This window comes from Neodiprion fabricii, chromosome 2 (genome assembly GCF_021155785.1).
Source record: "Neodiprion fabricii isolate iyNeoFabr1 chromosome 2, iyNeoFabr1.1, whole genome shotgun sequence".
Classification (NCBI taxonomy): Eukaryota; Metazoa; Arthropoda; class Insecta; order Hymenoptera; family Diprionidae; genus Neodiprion; species Neodiprion fabricii.
Window position 1 is genome coordinate 16,637,567 of NC_060240.1, and position 22,335 is coordinate 16,659,901.

A 22,335-nucleotide genomic window follows, 5' to 3' on the forward strand; every position below is an offset into this window, starting at 1 on the left:
TGTAAAGTTTCGAGACAGTAAATTGCAGGTTGATACATAGCTTTGTATGTCATGAAATATCTTACTTTTAATTGACGAACATTCGAGATCGTGATTTGTACTGACTCTTCAATGTCCGTCATTGCCAGTGAGTTAATTATAAATTATCGAATCGAGTTCTTCCATAATGCCTAACAATATGACCGCCGACTTTGGCATGTGTGTGAAAATATTTCAGGTGACGTACTCTGTAATGGTTACCGGTCAAGAAAACTACACAAATGTGACGCCATTTTATTGTTCTTCTTTTTTTTCATCAGAAGTCAAATTCACGTCGCACTTGAAAATGATGAGTCGGCCAACATATCGATATTAGAAATAAAATGATTCATCTGTTTTCCTTTTCGCCATATTGAATTAGTCATTTCGAATTTCGAAAGAAGGAGGGGATGTTTCCGATGTATTCAAAGAGCCTAACAAGAGATTTGTTGAGCTTAAGAGTCTTGATCTGAATCAAGACAGTAAAGTAAACCTGTTTTCACCTTCCGCCGCTTTCGAGAGTGACAAGAGATGAACGGAAGCGCTTCCAGCACTTTGTCCAAAAAGTGTGACTTGATCAGGATCACCGCCAAAGTATTCGATGTTGTTTTGCACCCACTTGAGAGCCAGGATCTGGTCCTTTAGCCCCCAATTCCCAGCCGCCACTTCGTTGCCAGTACTCAGAAATCCTAAAGCCCCGATCCGATAGTTCGGCAGGGCGAGCACGATATCAGAATCCAAAAGGTAGTCTGGCGAGAAAGTGGCAGAGCTTGAACTGCCGAATACAAAAGCTCCTCCATGGATGAAAATCATTACCGGAAGCAGAGTGCTTGTGTTTACCGGAAGCTGCGAAGATTTCAGGTCATGAGAGAGTGGATGCAGAATATTGAAATATCAATTTCATGGCTTGCTTGCAGTGGCAGATAGCTTTCATATATTCGTCTGGTAATCAATCTAACTAGTGTTCTTTTCTTGTTTGTTCTAGGTGAGTGCAGTTCTGTTCTTTGATGTACTTGTAATTGTAATTGTATCAGTCGAATCAGTCGAGCATCTTCGAACCTCTCAAATCACGCGATAAAGTGATATTGATTTTAGAATTTTGTGTCTATCAACCTGTGGCGTGTAAACGTTGAGGTACAGACAATCTTCGCTGCCCAATGTGCTACCAAATGCCTGGGGACATTCGTTTCCATCTGCAGTGGCATTTAGAGTCCCGTTCCAAACTCCGGCTGCCACGGGGTTCGCGAATCTGACGTGAATAAAATTGAGAATCTAATTAATGAAAGGTAGAACACTGAAATGTAACGCTTCTGTGCGATACGTTTCAAAGTCTATACAATGAAATGGCGTCATCGTGAACTCAATTACATGTTTATCTTATCGACTTGCGACACAACCCAAAATTCATGTCGTACCACGTATGTAGTATCGTATTCAATGACCGCCGTTAAACTTCTCTCAGATAATCCACACCCAACTTTTAACATCGTTTGTTTCATTCGTACATAATTTACGAATATGCTATTTCGGCAAACCTGAGATTTCCAATCGGTGGCTGGCCATACGGAATCCCGAGGAAAGCGGAAATGCTCCGATTGTTTCTAGTGGTGATAGTCGTGCCCAGCAGGTTACCCTGAAGAATCGTCACTTCTGGCTCACCATAACTTGTACCGAAAAATAATAAACTTGACAAGATTGTAAAGAGGACACATTTCACCGTCACTCGCAACACCATCGTGAAAAATGTCTGCTGTCTCGCAGTTGAGCAAATGTCCAACTGCTGTTTTTCTTTGCTTTGCTTGTGTGCCGTGTCGCGCAACGAAATGAGTGTGAAATCCACAAAGATTGAGCTGCGGTCAAGTGTTATCTCCTTTAATTGTCTTATCCAAGTGACAAAGGCCAAATTTTCGCATGCATATAAGTTATACTGACACTGTATCCAAAGTGACCGCCATGGAACTAACCAGAAGTAATGAATGTTCTTGAAGCATTTTTACTGCTTGAAAAATATGTCTGCTTCGCAATAAATGGAACCATTGTTCGTCGGTCGACCTCTCTCTGATATTCCTCAAATCTTTCTGTAGGTCACTTATTCAATGTAAAAACAAAACACCGTATTTATATTTAATACTAATCGGTGTCGATCGACACTTAAGAAAATAAGTATAATATCTGCTCGAGACTCTGACCAATTGATACTAGTTTAACCTATCTATTATCTAATCCCCAATTCCAATTTATTGCACACGACATCGAATCTTCAATCGCGACAAAAGGTTGTATATGGCATGAAATTTTGTCACGCAACAATTGGGTGCCTTCTCTTCTACGGTTTCGATCTGTTTTATATGCAGCCATTCTCGAAACAATCGTGATCAAAGGTTTTACCACGAGAAACCGGCAAGTTACCCACGAGTTTTGGGATCAAATTTGGTACGCGTTTAGTGAGGAGTGGTGCCAAGTCAACTGCAAACCATCAGCTTCAGAAATGCAGACGTTACTGTGATATTGCGGTCGGAACGTTGCAGAATCGCTTGGATACCCTGAGACTTCTTGTTCAAGTCTCGGGCTGCATTCAATTTTTTCCCCTTTTCTATCGCAATTGACTTCGGACGTATTTACAATCGACATTTTTTGCACGTACGCTACTTTTGCACCGAATCAAATGGATCTCGTTTGCTTAAATACTCGCTAGAATTAAAAACATATACCATAATAACCTGCTTCATCAATTACAAACACGAGTACTTGCTGCATATTTGACGTTAGTACACGGGTAATTCCCAAGTTACTTTTGTATAATAATGCAACTTCGGCAGAATAATAACAATTCTCTACCTGCGGAGTCCGAGTCGGTTTGGAAAAAATCGTGAATACCCTACGCCAACGGAATCGAGGAAAAAGAAATACAACTGTGCCGAACTTGAAGCAGCATTCATTCAATGCTTCTGGTGCCGACAGTACAAAAGCTTTGATTGCTTTTACAACGATTACCATCCGAAATATTGTACTCGTCAACAAGCATGAAAATCAAGAATCAGTGCTACGCAGATTTGTAAATAATAAAGCAGGTTATTGTATTATACATCTTCAATCCTAGCGAGTATTGATTCGAAGGTGATCCATTTGATTCGATAAAAAAGTAACATACGTGGAAAAAATGTCGGTTGTATGTACGTTTGAAGTAAATTGCGATAAAAAAATAGAGGAAAAAATCAATTCAAAGATAGACTTGAACACGGGGCTCACGGATGACAATCCGACGCGCTCGCTGCTCGTCTATTTGCTAAGATATTTTATTTCGCCGAATTTTAAGGTACGCAAGCGATTGCGAAAGGTTCCAACCGCAATATCTCAGGAACGGCTGCGTTCTAAAGCTAATATTTCACAGTTTACTTAGTACCAGTTCCCACCAAACGCTTACCAAATTTCAGCCCTAAATTCATGGGTAACTTGCCGCTTTCTTCTCGTCAGCAAGGCTTTATAATTTGCCTAGTGCAGATACTCATGGTTTGCTTCAACTGATTACACATGGTTGCAATGAAATCCTCCTCACATAAAGTAATACAGATATGAAGGTTTTAATGTGCCGAATCTATAATTGCTTGCCATTTTTTGTTGCCACGTATATATTACATGATATAATTTTTTTGTTTGTTAAAACTTCAGAATTTGTTGTGTTTTGTTTTTCAAATTACAGTACTTTAATCTATTTAAATAGTATCTGTACATATAAAACCAGTTCGAACTAATGGGGAAAAATTGGAAAGAAGAAATTAGATAGAGAAAAGATTCGGTGTGAAACTCTAATCGATGATATGAAAAGCAAGAAAACTACAAAATAACCAGTGTTATACTATAGAATAGTATAGCAAGCCCGATTCTGGATATATTTCCCAGACTTGAACCCTTTTCTACGATGACGTCACAACCATCGACACCTACGGTACCGACCTGAAGGTCAAAATCGCACTGCCTTACCAACAATTTTATCCTCCGATGGTCAAATCACGCTGCTTTACCCCCCCCCCCCCCCCCTTCCCTCCCACCGACGGTCGATACATAGCGGATACTCAAATCCTTCTGTTCTGGTTAGCCTTGACCAGCTTTCGGTATGGTGTTAATTACCATACATTCCACAATTAATGGTTCCGAAAATTGTTTTCGTCAAACCGGATGCTGGTGTAATATCAACCACGTGACATTCTTTTCTCGTAATTCATAATTCCAAGAGCTGTCTGTGAGACCGAATTCCGATGTGATATCAACCACGGGACATTCCACAATTAATAGTTTCATGAATTGTTTTCGTTAAACCGGATGCCTGTGTGACATCAAGAATCCCGCATTCTCTTCCCGCAATGTCAACCATGTGATATTCTTTCCCTCTGCCTCATAATTCCAAGAGCTGTTTGTGAGTCATAATTTCAACGTGATATTAACTATGTGACATTCTTATTGAGCGGACGCAATCAAAGATTGATTGCAAGGTTGGCTAATAGCTGAGGTAGTATACAGTCAGAGACTCGGATCCACGGTATCGGGTTATTATCGTTCTTGGAATGCAAAACCTAACTTGGTTCCAGTACAGCTTGGTCAAGGATGAAGAGCAAGGTTAAATCATACATAAGCTTAGTATTGAAAAAATTCCTATTTTAACAGCTAAGGTGAAGGTGCCAAATAATTCAAGTGTATTATTTTTAAAAAAAGCCTCATTGAAGAAAAAATTTTAGATTTCAGCTAAAATTACTTAATAACGTCAGTACCATAATTTTATTTTATTCAACAGTATTATAACCAGGATGATATTTTCCCCTGGAATGAGGGATTGTTCTTCTTGTAGTTGCTTCGGTACAGTAACGTAAATCGCTTAGCGTTGCTTTTCGTACAGCATGATGATTCAGTAACCAATTTTTAAATAACACGACGTTTTGAGCTGCACAGTTTGCGTTAGGTGTTGTATGCTCATCATATCGTGCAGACACAGTTGAAATTTTTTGCATGGTTTGAAGCAACGGGCAGCCCAAGTCCAGCAAATTGATGATTTGTACTTTGGGAACAATTTTAAGCAGCCAATCTCTCTTTTCTGCTCCTTTTACGTTCACCTTGTGAGCTTTGCACAGCTCGTATTGTCCATTCTACTTTCTCGAATGGTATATTTGCACAGCTCCAAGGCAAACCGTGAAAATTACGTTGGAACCAAGAATTTTAGCTTTTGTATTTAACGTGTAGACAATCCCATTCGTAAGGTGGCTTGAATAGAAACGTTGATGGTGATGTTTCCAAGGAGAGTGAAATCCAACTGTGGATGGAGAGTGTGGTTAGGCTAAAATGAACGCTCAGTTATTGTCAAGTATATATGTAATTATTTTCGACTTTACAAATCTGACCTCGGGCTTCGCGTTGCTCCAAGGAGTTATCGTCGACTGACCGATCGGTGGGTATGCGTGGAAAAACCCGGCCGAGGTTGAACGTAAGTTAACCAAATGTTTTGTGGCCGGATCGAAGGAAAGTTCGAAGGGTTTTTTGATCCATAACAAATCTGGCGCGCAAATGTACGGACTGGCGTCACTAAACAACTTTTCTCCCCCTCTCGAACTGACTTGCGTTCTTGTTGGTCTTGCTCTTACGACTTGTTTGGAAAGCCAAAATGACATATCAAAGTTTTTCAAGCTGAGTGGAAATTTTCACAGTTCAAACGTGTTTCGATGTAGTGGGAAGTAAAGGACATTCGTATAATTCCCAATCGTGGAAACTCATCAAAGTAGGTGGATCTTTCTCAATGAAATTCAGCACGTTAACTTTTCTCTGATCCGTGAGTCCAAATCCGGTACAAGGCATTCCACTGCGTTGCTCACAATTTTGAATTCCTCCACTTGACTGCAGAATTGTGTTGACATCAGTTTTTGATCTTGTCAAATTAACTCGTGTTTGGCATTGACAACGATCTTGCGATAGTTGCGGTAATCTTCAGCGAAACCCAATAGCATACTGAACGGTATCAATACGTCAAAATTACCCTCGGCGTCGGTTAATTTTTTTTACTTTTCCACGTCAAACCATCCAGCGTTCTCGATCAGCCAACTCTGATCAGGGTTTAGAGAAGCGTAACCCTTCATGAGATTTGTGAAGCCAACGTTTTTGTTTTTTTGAATCTCAATAGCATTAATTTCGTAGCGTATTTCTTCAAATAAGTGATAGATGCCGTTGTTTACGAGCTATATATTCACAGTCATTGTACCATCAGCTTTCAGAAGTCACCCATAGGTATGTAGCGAACTTTTAATGAGTAATGTGCCATAGTCCTGATGCTGAATGGTGATTCGAATTTCATCGCTGTTGTTGAAAGTTTACGAGGTGTAAGGTTTGTGAGTGTGAATCTCATAATCCGCGATCGATTCATCAAAGACGACTAGTGTTTCCATGTTTAAAACTATTCTTTCATGGTATATCGCAGGCGATAAAACAGCAAAATCAGATTCTTATTTGCTGGAATTTACTCTTCCAACAGGTGTCAGTTTCAGGCCCAGATCTGTCAAAAACTCTACGTTCCGAGCCAATAACGGTTCCAGAATCGATCAATGACTGACTTGACCGGACATGTCGACTTACAAATATCGCTACTGTTGTTTGGCTGTTAGTTATATACAATATCCACCTTTTATTGCGATTTGATATGTCGTCTCACAGTTATAACTTCTCTGCGAAAATTAACTAGGTCTCTGTCTTGATCCACTAACCCAAGCTGAACGTGATCTATGGTTTTGATGGTGATTCGAAGATAAACAACGTGCGACGGCTCTTCCACGATCTTATATCCTGATGGGATAGTTGGAAAAAACTCGTGAATAGTGTGTACTTTACGTCCATTGCCGTAGGCACCCGTGGTAATGCTGCATTCAACTCGCACCGTGTTGACCTTGAGTACAGTTACAGGTATGTACGTCTGATTCGTGAGTTCCATTAGTCTCCAGTGTAATAATGTAGTGGGTCCAGATTGTATGTTGCCCTACAATTTTGCCGAGAGTTTTAAAAAATGTCAGTAAACAGAAAAACATCAGTTTGCAAGTACAAGTCTGAATACTTCCCCAACGTTTTAAGATTGAAAGTTTGCCAATCTTGACATGCGTGTGGTTGTTCAATTTTGAATAAAATTTTTCTTAAGTTGGTGAATGTACACTTGGGGATAATGAATCTGAGACAGCTAATTTTTTACACTAGACAGTTGTGTTGGCAACACAGAGAAACCTACAGCGCCATAGTGGGCTGAACGCGAAACAAACTGAATCTCAATAAACATAACATAACCCATGACCGTCGAATCTAACCTTAGAATAGTGCGGCGATAATGACTTATTAGATTGACACGTTATTTTCGACGATTCGACGTCATGTTTATTGAGTTGAGTTTGTTTCGCGGTCGGCTGACTGTGTTGCCAACATAACTGTCTAGCGTAAAGAATTAGCCGTCTCAGATTCATTGTCCCCAAGTGTACGTCCTCGAGCTTCTTCCAATCATCCATGTATTCATATGAAAAAACACCTTTCTTGGTTACTAACTCAAATTTATTCGAGCTAATGCAAAATTTATGTATAATTGTTTTTTGATTATTATTCAGATACGTTGTTAATTTTTCAAGGCTGCTGATCATGAAATGGAACGAATCTATAAATCGCAATTTTACGTCTGTCCCTTGAACGAATTTTGTGAACGAAATATACTTTTCTTTTTTAACGGGCAGAAGCTGAACAGTACTCTCAAAAATGTGGCCAATGCTTTAATTAGAAAATTCGAATTGTAACCTAACAGATTGTGGAATATCACTGGAACACTATGTGAGTTTTGATAATTTAGATTACAGCCTTGATGTGCAGCACCGCGCTACTTTCCTGTGAAATGTAAGTAATCACGGTGTTTCACGTCTTCGAGCGTGAACGGTTTTTTACGAAGATGACATACTGTTGTTGAATGAAATTCGTTAATTTGATTCAAGATTTGGATTTATCCAAGATTTTGTACGCAGATTCCATGATATTGATATTGATTTCAAACATTTTTCGGATTCTATCTTTAGCTTGCTTACTTCTCACGTGCGCGTGACAAGTTGAAACTTGAATGATCGTTAAATGTGATGAAAATCTTTTTTTATCGGGCGAGCTGTACGTATGTGGGTCTTGAACTAGCCTATCATGTTTTGCATTCCATAGCTCAACTCCGCAGGTCTTGAGGTTTGAACTTTGTGCTTGACTAGTTGATAACACACCACAGCTTCCAGGTTGACGAAAACAATTCTTCAAACTATTAATTGTAGAATATCACGAGGTTGGTATTACACTGGACTTTGGCTTCTCAAACAGTGCTTGGAGAAGGAACGTTATGTGAGATTATAATGCGGGGTGGTTGATATCACACCAGCATCCGGTTTGGCAAAAACAATTCTCACAACCATTATGTGTGAATTTTTGGATGGTTGGCACTGAGAGCCGCTCAAGGTTAAGCAGAACATTCCTGAGATTGGTAGGCTGATGAAACAGAATGGTTTGGGTCTCCGCTACACATCGACCGTCGGTAAGGGAGGATGACAGCGGGATTGTTGGTAAAGCAGCGTGATTTTGACGATACAATGATACAGTTTGATCGATACAAATTGCTGGTAAGGCAGCGTGATTTCAGCTTTGGTAGATAAAATTGTTGGTAAGACAGCGTGATTTCGACCTTCAGATCGATACTGCAGGTGTCAATCGCTGTGACGTCATTGCGCAAAAGGATTTGAGTCTTGGGAAGATGTCGGTAAGTGTCCGTAGTAAGAATCTATGTCCGGAATCGGCCTTGCTGTACTATTGAGTGGATAGATTTTCGGATGATTTTACTGTTTAAACTTTTCAACATTATAACTTGTTTTTCTAAGCACTGCTGCTATCATTAGTGTTTGATCATACTTTGTAAGCAAAAATTTACTAAAAGAAACATTACATGAAAATTATACATGGTACATATTTTTTATTATTATATTTCGTTTCAAGACCATCAAATCTATTATAATTACACATATTACTAAAAAGGAGTAATTGTAATGGTTTCTGCAGTATCGTAAAATTACGTTTACATTGCTATTATTAGTAAATCTTTAATCAAAATTGAGATCAGAATATTATCAACATCATGAAAGTTCTAGTAATTGATATTGTTATAAAGGGTGAAATCATTAATCACCCGTGTTATCGTCTTTCTAATAATCTAGTAATCATCTTAAACTGTAAGCTTTCATGTGTCATAAAATGAACAGGGTTGCTGCGTCAACAAATATTATTATAAAAACAGTCAGTCTCCAGACTTTAAAAAGAGAACTTCGTGTCAAAATATATCCACTTTCTTTCTCAAATAATTCTCGTTTCGTGAGACTTCTTTGGCTCGGCGTACGCTTAATTCTCACAGAGAACCCATTGATTCTCTCAGTCAATTCGTACTTTTCCCCGTTGTTACAATATATATAATTTTTCATCATTTTTATCGCGCATATTATGCACAATAATTCTTCTTATAAGTGTTCAATTATAAAATTTTGCCGAAACGAATCATTCTCGGTTTCACCTGATCACAAAATATTTTTAGGATAACGTACAGGAAACTCGCCTTTTATACATACTGATGTGCAATTTAATCACATGTATTTATACTGGTCAATACATATTCATACGGCTATAAAAAAAATCACGCAATCGATAATCAATGTCTATGTACGTTATTTGGAGGCTTTATCATCGCAATGACTAAAATACCGCTGGATCATAAAAGATGTCACTCAAAATTAAATTCTGAACTATATCAACAGAGACTGTGATACGGAACACAGTGCCGTAGTCAGGGTGGGGAAAGCGGGGCCCTTATACCGGATGTAACGAATTACATGAAAGAAAATAGAAATTATGAGGTTGAAATTCGCAATGTGAAGATGCTCTTTCAGAATAATTCTTCATTCTGCAACTTTTCAAATGTCTGACCTTTAGTAAACTGTAATACAGCATCAACAAACTTATATTTTGTGAATTCAACTCCTTCATAGTTGTTCAGCCGTTGCGAAACAGGTGACAATTTTCATTTCAATATTTCGTTACAGCAACGTTACTAACTTCATCTTCATGAGAAATGAATGTATAATGTATAATTTACAATGTTAGGGGTCGTCCACATATTACGTCACACCTTTTTCCACGATATTTTAACCCCCCCTCCCCCCTGTCACACTTGGTCACATACAAATGAACCCCCCTACAAATATTATGTCACATTATACAATCACCCCCCCCCCCTGTCCTATTTTTTTTTTAGTCGATATGCCAGCTGTAAAGTACAGTTCATTAAAAATTCGTATTTGTTTTTCGATTAGTTTATTCTATAAATTATTGCAACAATTATTATATAATTTAATAACACTTATAAAGCTCATTTTATATCAACTATCTCTTTCTAAAATTTAAATCACAAATAAACGTTCTGTAACAAAAAAAGACGATTATGATTCTTGTGATGTCCACGGATTTGATGTGCAATCGGTAATTGACTCAATGACAGGAAATCCTATATTATCAGTTTTTTCGGTAGGTATACTGTACCTCAACATCATCAGTATTTAGCCATTCAGCATCTAAATCTCCATTCTGCTAAATAATGATCAAAAGGCTTGTTATAATTAGCTTTATTTTGTTATTTTAGATATTAGTAATAAGTAATAACTGGTTACATACATCGCTTTGAATAATACACATAAGTTCTCGAACTGGTCGAACTTTTTTTACATAATTTGTACATGGAGTTTGATGGAATTCTTTGCAATGTTTCACAGCTGATTTTATTGAAGCATGATACAAACCACATTTTACAAAGCATCTTCCGACATGTTGTGATTTAATAGACGGGCAGTATAAATCATATGGTATCATTTTCATTTCTCTCGGTTCAGGATGCTTTTTGAATGCTAATCGAACTAAGAGGGGAGCAAATGTTTTGGTTTCAATGCTAGTTTCTGGTATGCACAAAACTGAGTCTTGATGAATAGGATAAGGTGGTACTAAAAATTTTTCAGGCAAAATGTCTGATAGATTACTTCGTTTGGGCCCACAGCAATCTATAGAGTCACATTTTACGATTTGCAGAACATATTGCGCTTCTCGCACATGCTGATAATACCATTTAGCATCTGGTAACTCTACAGATTCATAATCATGAGGTTCATTGTACTCAGCAACTACTGGACAATTGTCGATAATCATGGAACTCCAAATATCTGCTAAGATTTTTCCCGCGTGTTCAAAATTTTTTTTTTTCCAACTCGAGATCAACAGTTTCATTTTGGTTATTGAGGTGAGTCCCAAAACGATCATAGGGTAGAAGAAGACCAGCAAGTTCATTGCTAAGAGGAGCCGTTCTGCGTTCAACTCCATTATACGCACCTCTCCCAGGTGCATTCGTAGCAATGAATAGAGCATCTAAATTTAACTCTTTAAAATGATTCATTGCATTAGCTATGACTCGTGAATAACGAGGGTTTTCGTCAGGACCACTGTCTACTGTAAGAATTAAAATTGGTTTAATAAGCGCTTCTGGTGTCTTCGTAATAATTTGAAAATCAGGTAAATCAAGAAGACGTTTCAAATCACTAGCGTGACTTTCAGGTAACGATGAACTGTGTTTTCCACTTCGTATGGCTACATAAGTGGGTCCAGAGTAACTTACAGCATCAGGTCTTCCTTCACCGTTGGTTTGTACAATAATTCCAGCATAGACCGAAGGAACTAATTTATGTCGCTCGGCGACTACCCAATCGTGATCAGGAAGAGTAACACGATACTCAACATGCATAAGTATCGGAGCCTGCTTTTTAGCCGCAGTGATACCAAGTGGAACACGGGCTTTATCGCCTTGTGATATGAAACACACTTGTTGCAGTCCCAATAATGATGCTATTGTTTCTAAATCACGGATACTGCTAAAGCAGAAGTTCGTGTCATCATGCTTGCGATGTTGATCAGCTTGAGAGCGACAAAGTTTTACCGGCACAGTTGTAATGTGACGTCGACCTTCCGTAGTATTAGAACGACGAAGTAATAAACGTAAATAGACACCACTCCGACTTACATTGAAACCGTCTTTTTTCAGTTCCTCAGTGAGTTGCGTTAATCCCTTACAGCTTCTGATAAGATTAGTTCTTCTGCGATCATCAACAGCTCCTCCGAAAATTGCTATGTCTGCAATAGCTGTCAATAATTCTGGTTGCTCATCTTCGAGTCGAGGTTTACCTGGCTTTTCTTTGATTTTTAACTCCTTGGCAATTTCTGGAATCTTTTCACAAATTTCACGAAGTTTTTGCTTTTTTTCTTGTCGATGTTGTTTTTGTCTTACTGCAGCGTTTTGTCTTTTTTTCAACATTCGATTTTCAGTAGCTAACTTCTCTCTTAAAGCTTTCAACTGCTTTACAACAGTGTCTTCATAATTAAATCCTGCATCTTGTGCTTTAGTAATATCAGATATTTGTCGTTCAAGATGAGAAACATTTTTTTTATTCAGTTCTTGATCTGCAGTTTGTCGAGAGAGTTCAGGATTATCACAACTCGGTTTGTCGTTATTTTCACTGTCGACATCTCTGTTAGATGTTAAGGTAATCATCAAAGATTTACTAGCTACTATTGGACTTGTACTTGGCAACTGAAGATCATTTTCAATTCCTTCAATATGTAGATTCTTAGTGTTTGAGGGAGGTGTAAGAAATTTTATTAACGGTGAGTTCAACCTTTTTTTTATAGCTTCTCTTTTCAAAAAACTAATTTCTTCGTTAACAATTGTTACGAAATTGTCGCCTTTTTCTTTCTCCCTAAATTTCATACTTGTCCAAACTGAGTTTGTTTTTGTTTGAATGAATAGTTTACACTTGTCGGGATATGTCATTTTGACAGCATTAAAAAGTCGCCGATAAAGGTCTCCTCGATCATCATTCATTTTTCTGTATACATATTAAAATAAAATATAAAGTAGCATTAAAGAATTGTAAAATTGGCAGTTAACCTTAAAATTCATTCGAAAAACAAATTTTATCAGAATTTATAAATTAAAAAAAACTTTCAATAAAAAAAATGAATTACAAAAATTAAAAATAAGGTATGTTCATTTTCAGAAACTTGAAGAGATATACACAATTTGAAGGTGTTCACATCAATACACCAAAACCAATTATCATAACACCATAAGCATATATATCAAGTTGACCATAAAAACCTACCGTTCCATAGTTTTGTACTGTAACCAATTGATCTTTAATGACCCTGTCAATGATTTATTTGATTGATTATTGCCAATTGTTGATTATTGAGTACGTCTTACATTTACTTGTTCCAAAAATACTTGCTGAGTTCTGAACAGCCCCCTGACACACGCTGCTAAAAGTGGTTCGCAAAATGTCCCTCGATTCTGCCGCCAATCTCCACCACCAGTGGCGCTAGTAGTTGTCTGACAAGAATGTGTGTGGTCAGCGAGGGCAGCGAGCGTGTCAGAAGTCTACTAGCGCCACGTAGAGGAACTAAAAAACGGGGACAAAACGCGTACAATTTTTTAGTACACGAGCAGAGGTGAGTGTCAGAGGGCTGGTTCTAAAGTGTCTCATGATAATAAAATAGCATTGCAACTATCGGCACAAAGCATAAGTAAATATTAAATACTACTTACCTCGCGTCGATAAATACTACAGACAAATTTTTTTTCAATTTATAACTTTGAAGTGTGATGTCATACTTGGGGAAACCCCTAGGCCCCCCATGTCACGGTTAGTAACGTTTTGTCCAGACCCCCCCCCTAGTGCGTGACGTAATATGTGGACGACCCCTTACTACTATTTTATATTGAATTGCAGTACGTCCGCTGTAAGTTCCAAACCGTTGCAGATTGCTGAAAGGTGAAATTATGAGCAAACGTGTTTGTTTTTTTTTTTTTTTTCCTTCTGGTTTGAGAATAATAACCGCGATATGACGTATCAAGAAATTGGTTTTAACATTTTCCGAGATCTGTTCAAGATTGTGGCAAAATGAAAAGAGCTAAGTCGTGTGTTTTTTCTTTTCTTTCTGCAATCTGTTGAGCCTAATATCTTTTTCTGCCAGAGTCGATTTATAACTTAATATTATTTTTTCTTTTAACTGCAAAAACGGGAACTGAGTAAATGCAATCAGATTTACATTCGATCAACAGCAGAGAATATTCGACAAGGCTTGGACATTATTCAACGTAACTTTTGAACGATTCCGGTTACTTAGAATAATGTGCATTCGTTTCCACTCGCAAAATGACGTAAACGTAGCTTATGTACATAAATTGCACTTTTTAAAATCGATGCGACTTTTGCCGAAAATACAAAGGAACTAGTCTTCGATTTCTTATGATTTTTGAAACTAAGAAATTTTCCGTTTCAAAATTGGTTGCTGAGAGTTTTTTTTTTTTACAAATTGGCTTCTAACGAATTCGAAAAAGACGTATCGACTATCGGAGTATCAAAAGCTGGAAAAACAAAACAAGATTTCTCAATTTTTTGGATATGACTTTGAAGTGAACAATCATAGTGACTTAAGATTACGCTCAATTGATTATTCACACAAAATAACGTCGACATAGCATTTGCATGAATGGATTTGAGTGTTGTTGGAATTCGTCAAAATCGGTGGGTAAAGAAATCCAAAGAGTTGATCTTCACTTTTTTTTTGAGATTATTGTATACAAAAGAATTTTCCGACTGACGATTTAATTTAATTATAATTTATTAATTTAATTTAATTTTTTGTAGGAGCCTTTTTTCACTAATTTAACTCTCAGAGGATCCATATCAAACTCACAAAGTGTTATAGTCCCGAACCCATGTAAATTTTGTGTTATGTGTGCGCGCGTGTGTTATATTTTAGTTTCTAAAATGATTCCTTGGAGATATTGAATGAATATTTTTACGAATGGCACATAAGAATTTGACTTTACTAATTTTCTAGATATTGAAAAACCCTTCAACGTGGCCCGAAATCGGTACTTTTCATTAATTGTATCACGAGATAGCCTTCCGTCAAGCATTTACGAGATACGTATCAGCAAACAGTGAACTATTGAGGTCTTGTTACAAAAACAAAATGAATAGATACTGGAATTATGTAGAGACATTCACAACCAGATATCAATGCTTCATTTCATACCGCTCGAAAATACTTGCATATTTAGTACGTATGAAGAGATTCTCGTAGGTTATGAATGTAAGGATTTGACAAACACTCAATGCATGACTGTTTCGTGATAAAATCGAATGGAAGCATCAACTTAATGCCAACCTTGTTCCTTACAACAATGAAACACGTTCCAGGAACTTGTAACTAAACATGATCGTTGATAAACGAAGTGCTTTATACACTAGCGATCGCAAACTCGCCTATATGAGCTTTGAGCAAATAAATAAAAGAACCAAGATCCCGGTCGAGGTATTCGTCAAGGTAGCTGTAGATGCTTCGGCATGAACCAAACTAGCCCAAAACTCCATGCGCTCTTTAAAAAGAGAGTACTCCATCGACAGCGTAACTTCAGACTGGTTGCCTATTCGTAGATAATTGTCCATCGTCGAGTATTCAGTCCATGTGACGTTTTCTTCAGAAGCCAAAACCGTTGGTGTCCTGAAAAGTCAGGGCATCGTCAGCTTTGAATTCGATACGATATTTCGAATTCTCAACAACTCACCCATTGATCGCGAATGATGTCCAGAGTTGCACCATGTTGTCCACCATTTCGAAATCAGTGTCGGTCAAATTATTACCTCCCAGGATCGACCTCAGTGGAAAGAGGTAGATGACATCGTCGGTGTGCACGACGGCGTCGGGTACTGCCGCATCGAGGCTGTAGGTACCTCGATAATTGAACAAGTAAAAGTACTGGGGATTCACAGCTAGAGGAAGCTGCTGTTGGAGTCCGTCCAAGGTTGGATAGATGAAGATAGCGTCGCCAACAAGACGAGTTAGGTTCGTGAGCAGCTGACGGCAAATCATATAGTCAGATATAGTCAATAGTGTAATTTTAGTGACTGGCATGATTGGGGGGCTGACCACTCCATCGTTTTGTTGTTTGTACACCGGATTCCAAGAATATACGATATCATACGATCTCAAAGAATTATGGGTAGATATCGGACGAATGCGAAAGATTTCATAGAATTCCACGAATTTCAGGAATTTCGTGTAATTGAAATTTCAGAGACCTCAAATGATTTCATACGATTTCACGTGTCGTGTAGATACACCAGATTTCAAGGATCGTGAACCTTTTGGGCGAGATAGACTTTTTCATAACGATGATTTTTCACAGGAAAACATCGCTACTTTTGATCTTTAACACGATTAATTCGTTCGCCTGAAAATTACACCCTTGCAGAAAATATCTTTTGTATTACCACAGCTACAGCGATTGGAAAATTTCAAATTCCAATTCGTACCAGCTTGGAATCTAAAGGCGCGTGACCGAATGACAAAATTTGAGGGTTAAGATTTTACCCACCTCAGTTGAGTTTGTTGTAAAATCGTCGTTGAAATAAAACGTCTTCACAGCCTTGACCCAAGCGGCTCCTGAGTCTGTCTGATAATTCCAGGTCAACATCTCGGGCAGCACAAGATCGAAGTTATCCAAAAAGTCATAAAACATTTCATCGTCGCTATAGAACGCTGTTCAAACAGGCAAAAACGAAATGAATTTCAATTCAAAGTACATTAAGAAAAATTTAATTCAGTAAACAACCTATCATCACTACAGAGACCTTACTATCACTTCATCATTGCATCAACATCAAACTATCTTGACCCTAGAACGGTGAACTCATTTTATTTTCACCTATTCGACTAACGGGGGTTGAAAACGCCGCAATCTTGTGAACTCTATCTCTCGGGTACATCATATCATTAAGGGTCCTATAGTCTCGTTTTGTTCGGTTTTTAATAAAGAATCTCGTGTTCCAAAAGACTTTTTCCGTAAGTTCTAAAAAGTGGTCCAAACATCAGTTAAAATGCCGAAAAAGGGGTAAGCTGTTCTCTTGCGGCGGAAAATTTAAATTCGCGTGCGGTGTTCCCCCCTCCCCCCGTTGCCGTTTTAGGGTTGAAAATAACGAGGATGGATGGTACGAGTAACTGTATCAGAAAAGAACGGTAGTACGTAATAGCTATTCTCATTACAGTAACAAAATTAAAGTCGCTATGAGCTGCATGATAATCACAACTAAGAATTTTTCGATAATAAAAATTGTCATCAGTTTAAAATTTCGGTACTTGTGATTGGGTAGTGTCTTTGAAATATCGAGTACGTACTTCCGGTCATCAAGATCCCTTCGTCTCGGACGATTCCTGTCATCCAAGGCAAATCGCAGAATTCACCCTTCGCAAACAAGTTCGTAGGACTGTCGGTGAGCACCGCGCCTTCGATGTCTGGCTCGTCAGTCGGGCCCCACACAACAACTGGGACCGACTCCCACACGTAGAATTGTGAGGCTGAGGCGACGATATCCGAGGCATTAACGGTCCGCAAACACTCGATCAAGGCACTCGAGGTGTCGTTGTCACAGCCAACGTAGCCACCGAGCTGAAAAGCACGGCTTGCGTATCCTGCACTGGGCAAATGGGCCCAAGTCGACAGAGCCGATCCACTCTGTGTTATGTATCTGTGGAATAGTCCTGTGGATCGAAAAGATTCGTGTCGTGAAGGTCCGTTCTGTAGTGATAAGGTTTATCTGCTCCTCTTGTTCGAAAAGAAATTGCCGCGGTTTTAATGTGGGAAAAATAACAGATCTACAATGGACCAAAGTTAAATACAATCGAGCCGCTAGAGCCGAATCCTCCTGCAGACCAGTCACAGCGGAATTTTAAATGATTGCGTTTCTTTAGAACAAAAATTTTCCTTCCCGAATCGTTAGAAAGGTGGGGGTATCATCTTTACTGATAAACTGGATTTTTGGGAATCCATCCATCTACCTTCAATCGCCATCTTGAATTTACATGTAGATTCTCTTAGTTGTTAAGTTACTCGTTCATTCTCAACTTCACGCTAGTAATGGTACAAACCAATCTTGAAGCGATTTCTATTTTCTTCAACTTGGGCAATTACCATTTTTTCCGTAAGATTGATATTTCTCGATTTAGGCCTGCAGGAGTGGGGACGGGATTTAATGGTCTTATTATCTCGTTTATCATTGACTTTTACGTATGAACGACGATGAACAAACTTATAGGGATTTGATCATCGTTTATGCATGAAAGTTGACAATAAACGTGACGACGCAATAATTAGATTTCATCTCCACTTTTTTCGGTTATGAATATAAAAATAGTTATCCTAGAAATGAAAATCACCACCCAAGTTGTAGGGAATTTTATTCCCTACAAGTTGGTTTCTTATTGTTCGTGCGTAAAAGTAAACAATAGACAGGATAAGACGATAATTGAATTTAACATCTCCCTCCCCCCTCCGCCACCCATCGCCAAACGATTTGTGAAGGAAAATAATGTTCCAAATTGATGCACTTTCAGCGCTTATTTCCGTTCAAAGTGAACGGACTATTGTCACTGAGGCATCGTCAACACGTAAGACCAGTAATTGGTGAAATTATCATTTAAACGTAAGAAACAGGGATAATTTTGGCCATCTCCACTTACATAAGTGGAAATATAATACGTCTCATGCGTTGTTGTAAAGTTTCGAGACAGTAATTTGCAGGTTGATATATAGCTTTGTATGTCATGAAATATCTTACTTTTAATTGACGAACATTCGAGATCGTGATTTGTACTGACTCTTGAATGTCCGTCATTGCCAGTAAGTTAATTATAAATTATCGAATCGAGTTCTTCCATAATGCCTAACAATGTGACCGCCGACTTTGGCACGTGTGTGAAAATATTTCAGGTGACGTACTCTGTAATGGTTACCGGTCAAGAAAACTACACAAATGTGACGCCATTTTATTGTTCTTCTTTTTTTTCATCAGAAGTCAAATTCACGTCGCACTTGAAAATGATGAGTCTGCCAACATATCGATATTAGAAATAGAATGATTCGTCTGTTTTCCTTTTCGCCATATTGAATTAGTCATTTCGAATTTCGAAAGAAGGAGGGGATGTTTCCGATGTATTCAAAGAGCCTAACAAGAGATTTGTTGAGCTTAAGAGTCTTGATCTGAATCAAGACAGTAAAGTAAACCTGTTTTCACCTTCCGCCGCTTTCGAGAGTGACAAGAGATGAACGGAAGCGCTTCCAGCACTTTGTCCAAAAAGTGTGACTTGATCAGGATCACCGCCAAAGTATTCGATGTTGTTTTGCACCCACTTGAGAGCCAGGATCTGGTCCTTTAGCCCCCAATTTCCAGCCGCCACCTCGTTGCCAGTACTCAGAAATCCTAAAGCCCCGATCCGATAGTTTGGCAGAGCGAGCACGATATCAGAATCCAAAAGGTAGTCTGGCGAGAAAGTGGCAGAGCTTGAACTGCCGTGTAAAAAAGCTCCTCCATGGATCCAAACCATCACTGGAAGCAGAGTGCTTGTGTTCACCGGAAGCTGTGAAGATTTGAGGTCATAAGAGGTTAAAAATATTGGCTTGAAAATGCAGTGCGAAATCAATTAATTCTTAGTGGATGCAGAATATTGAAATATCACTTTCATAGCTCCCTTGCAGTGGAAGATAACTTTCATATATTCGTTTGGTAATCAATCTAACTAGTGTTTTTTTCTTGTGTTTTCTAGGTGAGTGCAGTTCCGTTCGTTGATGTAGTTCAGAATGACTCGTGAGTATTCCAATTGTATCAGTCGAATTAGTCAAGCACCTTCGATTCGCTCAAACCACACTATGAATTGATATTGATTTTAGAATTTTGTGTCTATCAACCTGTGGCGTGTAAACGTTGAGGTACAGACAATCTTCGCTGCCCAATGTGCTACCAAATGCCTGGGGACATTCGTTTCCATCTGCAGTGGCATTTAGAGTCCCGTTCCAAACTCCGGCTGCCACGGGGTTCGCGAATCTGACGTGAATAAAATTGAGAATCTAATTAATGAAAGGTAGAACACTGAAATGTAACGCTTCTGTGCGATACGTTTCAAAGTCTATACAATGAAATGGCGTCATCGTGAACTCAATTACATGTTTATCTTATCGACTTGCGACACAACCCAAAATTCATGTCGTACCACGTATGTAGTATCGTATTCAATGACCGCCGTTAAACTTCTCTCAGATAATCCACACCCAACTTTTAACATCGTTTGTTTCATTCGTACATAATTTACGAATATGCTATTTCGGCAAACCTGAGATTTCCAATCGGTGGCTGGCCATACGGAATCCCGAGGAAAGCGGAAATGTTTCGATTGTTTCTGGTGGTCATAGTCGTGCCCAGCAGGTTACCCTGAAGAATCGTAACTTCTGGCTCACCATAACTTGTACCGAGAAATAATAAACTTGACAAGATTGTAAAGAGGACACATTTCACCGTCACTTGCAGCACCATCGTGAAAAATGTTCGCTGTCCCGCAGTTGAGTAAATTTCCAACTGCCCTTATTTTTGGTTCGGATTATATGCGACGTCGATCAACAAGATAAGTGTGAAATCTATAATTAATCATTATACCACAGTAAAGTATTATCTTTCCTAATCTTTAATCCAAATGACAGAGGTCAGATTTTCACACGTATCTAACTTGTATTCACACTGTATTCGAAGTGGCCGTGATGGAAAAGGCAAGAAGTAATGAATCTTTTTGAAACACTTTAGAAGATAAGTATAATATCTGCTCAAGACTCTGACCAATCGGTAGTACTTTAACGTATCGATTATCTCATCCCTAATCGCAATCTATTGCATACCGTATCGAATCTTCAATCGCGTCAAAAGATGATAAATGGCATGAAATCTTATCTCCAAACAACTGGCTGCCTTTCGCTCTACGGCTTGCAGCTGTTTCACATGCAGTCGTTCTCGAAAAAATCGTGATCAACGGTGTCAGCATGTTTCATAATTCGCCTAGTGCAGAGACTCATGGTCAGCTTTTATCTGATTAGGCAGGTCTGCAATGGAATCCACTTCAAAAAGAAAAAATAATGTAGATATGAAGGATTTTAATGTGCCGAATCTATATTTGCTTCCCATTTATTGCTTTCACGTATATAACCCAAATTGGGTGTAAATTCGTACGCCTAATTTCTTTCTTATGGGAAATTAGCATTATCTGTGAGTTGGGGATACGAATTTACACACAAGTAGGGTTTTTTTTCCGTGTGGGCAACGCCAGGAATTGGTCCTTGAGCGCCTAATTTCCGGACGCCACTGCGTCTCCGGTATTCAAAAATTTTAACGCGCCTAGGCGGTAGTTCGTTGTGACAAGTAGCGCGTCTTTATCGAGGATAAATTCGGTGTTGTGACGTGTTGAAACAGAACTTCCCTCCTTGATTGCTCCGCCATGATTAAACACCATCACCGAAAGTAGTACTAATTGTGAGCTTCTTTCGACTTCGGAAATCTGGAGATGTATGAGAAACTTGGTGGAATCAAGTAATTTCAACATGCGGAAGGCCATTTTGTAATATTGTCAAATTTGTCGCCGGGACTATTATTCTAACGAAACACAGTTTTTGTACTTTCAAAAGTATTCGCAATTTAGGAAATTGTCGAACATAATTGGTTAACGGTTAATTTCGATTTGCAACCATATTCAAGGTCAGAAACATGTCGAAAAATCCTCAACAACATATTTTCGCTACAGTTCATCATAAAAAGTGACAAAAGTTGTAATAGAAACTTGATATAACATTCCAGTATATATTTGCAACCAATCTCAACATTGTGTGAACATAATTGTTATTCGTGGCTGATTGGTACTTATGAACATATCACTCGTTAAAAAAATCTAAATAGTCGTAAAAAGATGTCTTACTTATTACTAATTTCAAAAAAATTATTCGGCGCACAAGGAAGACTGCAATGTCAGTACAAATATGGTACCTATATTTTTCGTAGCCCGTACAATGTTGATAATCAGTTATAAACAAAGTTACATGGATTGAAACTATTACTGTATGGATTTGTAGTGATCCGCACAATAAATTTTGAGACACGTGAAAGATGTTATTTTCAAATCTGGTTATAGAATATTTTGCATGAATTTTAGAATGTTTGAATACATTTTTGCATAAGAATATCAATTAGATGTCAAAATTATGGGTAAAATCGGTTACAAATATAAACTATAGTTAAAAATGCATCATGTAGCATATGTAATTTA

General features: G+C 38.3%; 2 protein-coding genes and 1 long non-coding RNA gene across 3 annotated transcripts in view; 2 read left to right on the top strand and 1 right to left on the bottom strand.

Annotated features, from left to right (window-relative positions):
• LOC124176644 (flotillin-2) overlaps positions 1–22,335 on the top strand; it is a 478,641-nt gene that overhangs the window by 237,679 nt on the left and 218,627 nt on the right. The window lies entirely within an intron of this gene.
• LOC124176641 (juvenile hormone esterase-like) lies at positions 14,973–20,837 on the bottom strand. Its single transcript, XM_046558205.1, has 7 exons — positions 20,365–20,837; positions 19,943–20,078; positions 19,272–19,614; positions 17,377–17,739; positions 16,577–16,740; positions 15,767–16,056; positions 14,973–15,702 (listed from the first exon to the last, which is right to left on the bottom strand). The coding sequence occupies exons 1-7, from the start codon at positions 20,562–20,564 to the stop codon at positions 15,465–15,467; spliced, it is 1,734 nt and encodes a 577-aa protein (XP_046414161.1). The 5' UTR covers positions 20,565–20,837; the 3' UTR covers positions 14,973–15,464.
• Positions 19,795–20,109, top strand: LOC124176654. Its single transcript, XR_006869430.1, has 2 exons — positions 19,795–19,841; positions 19,925–20,109. It is a non-coding gene; the product is annotated as an uncharacterized LOC124176654 (long non-coding RNA).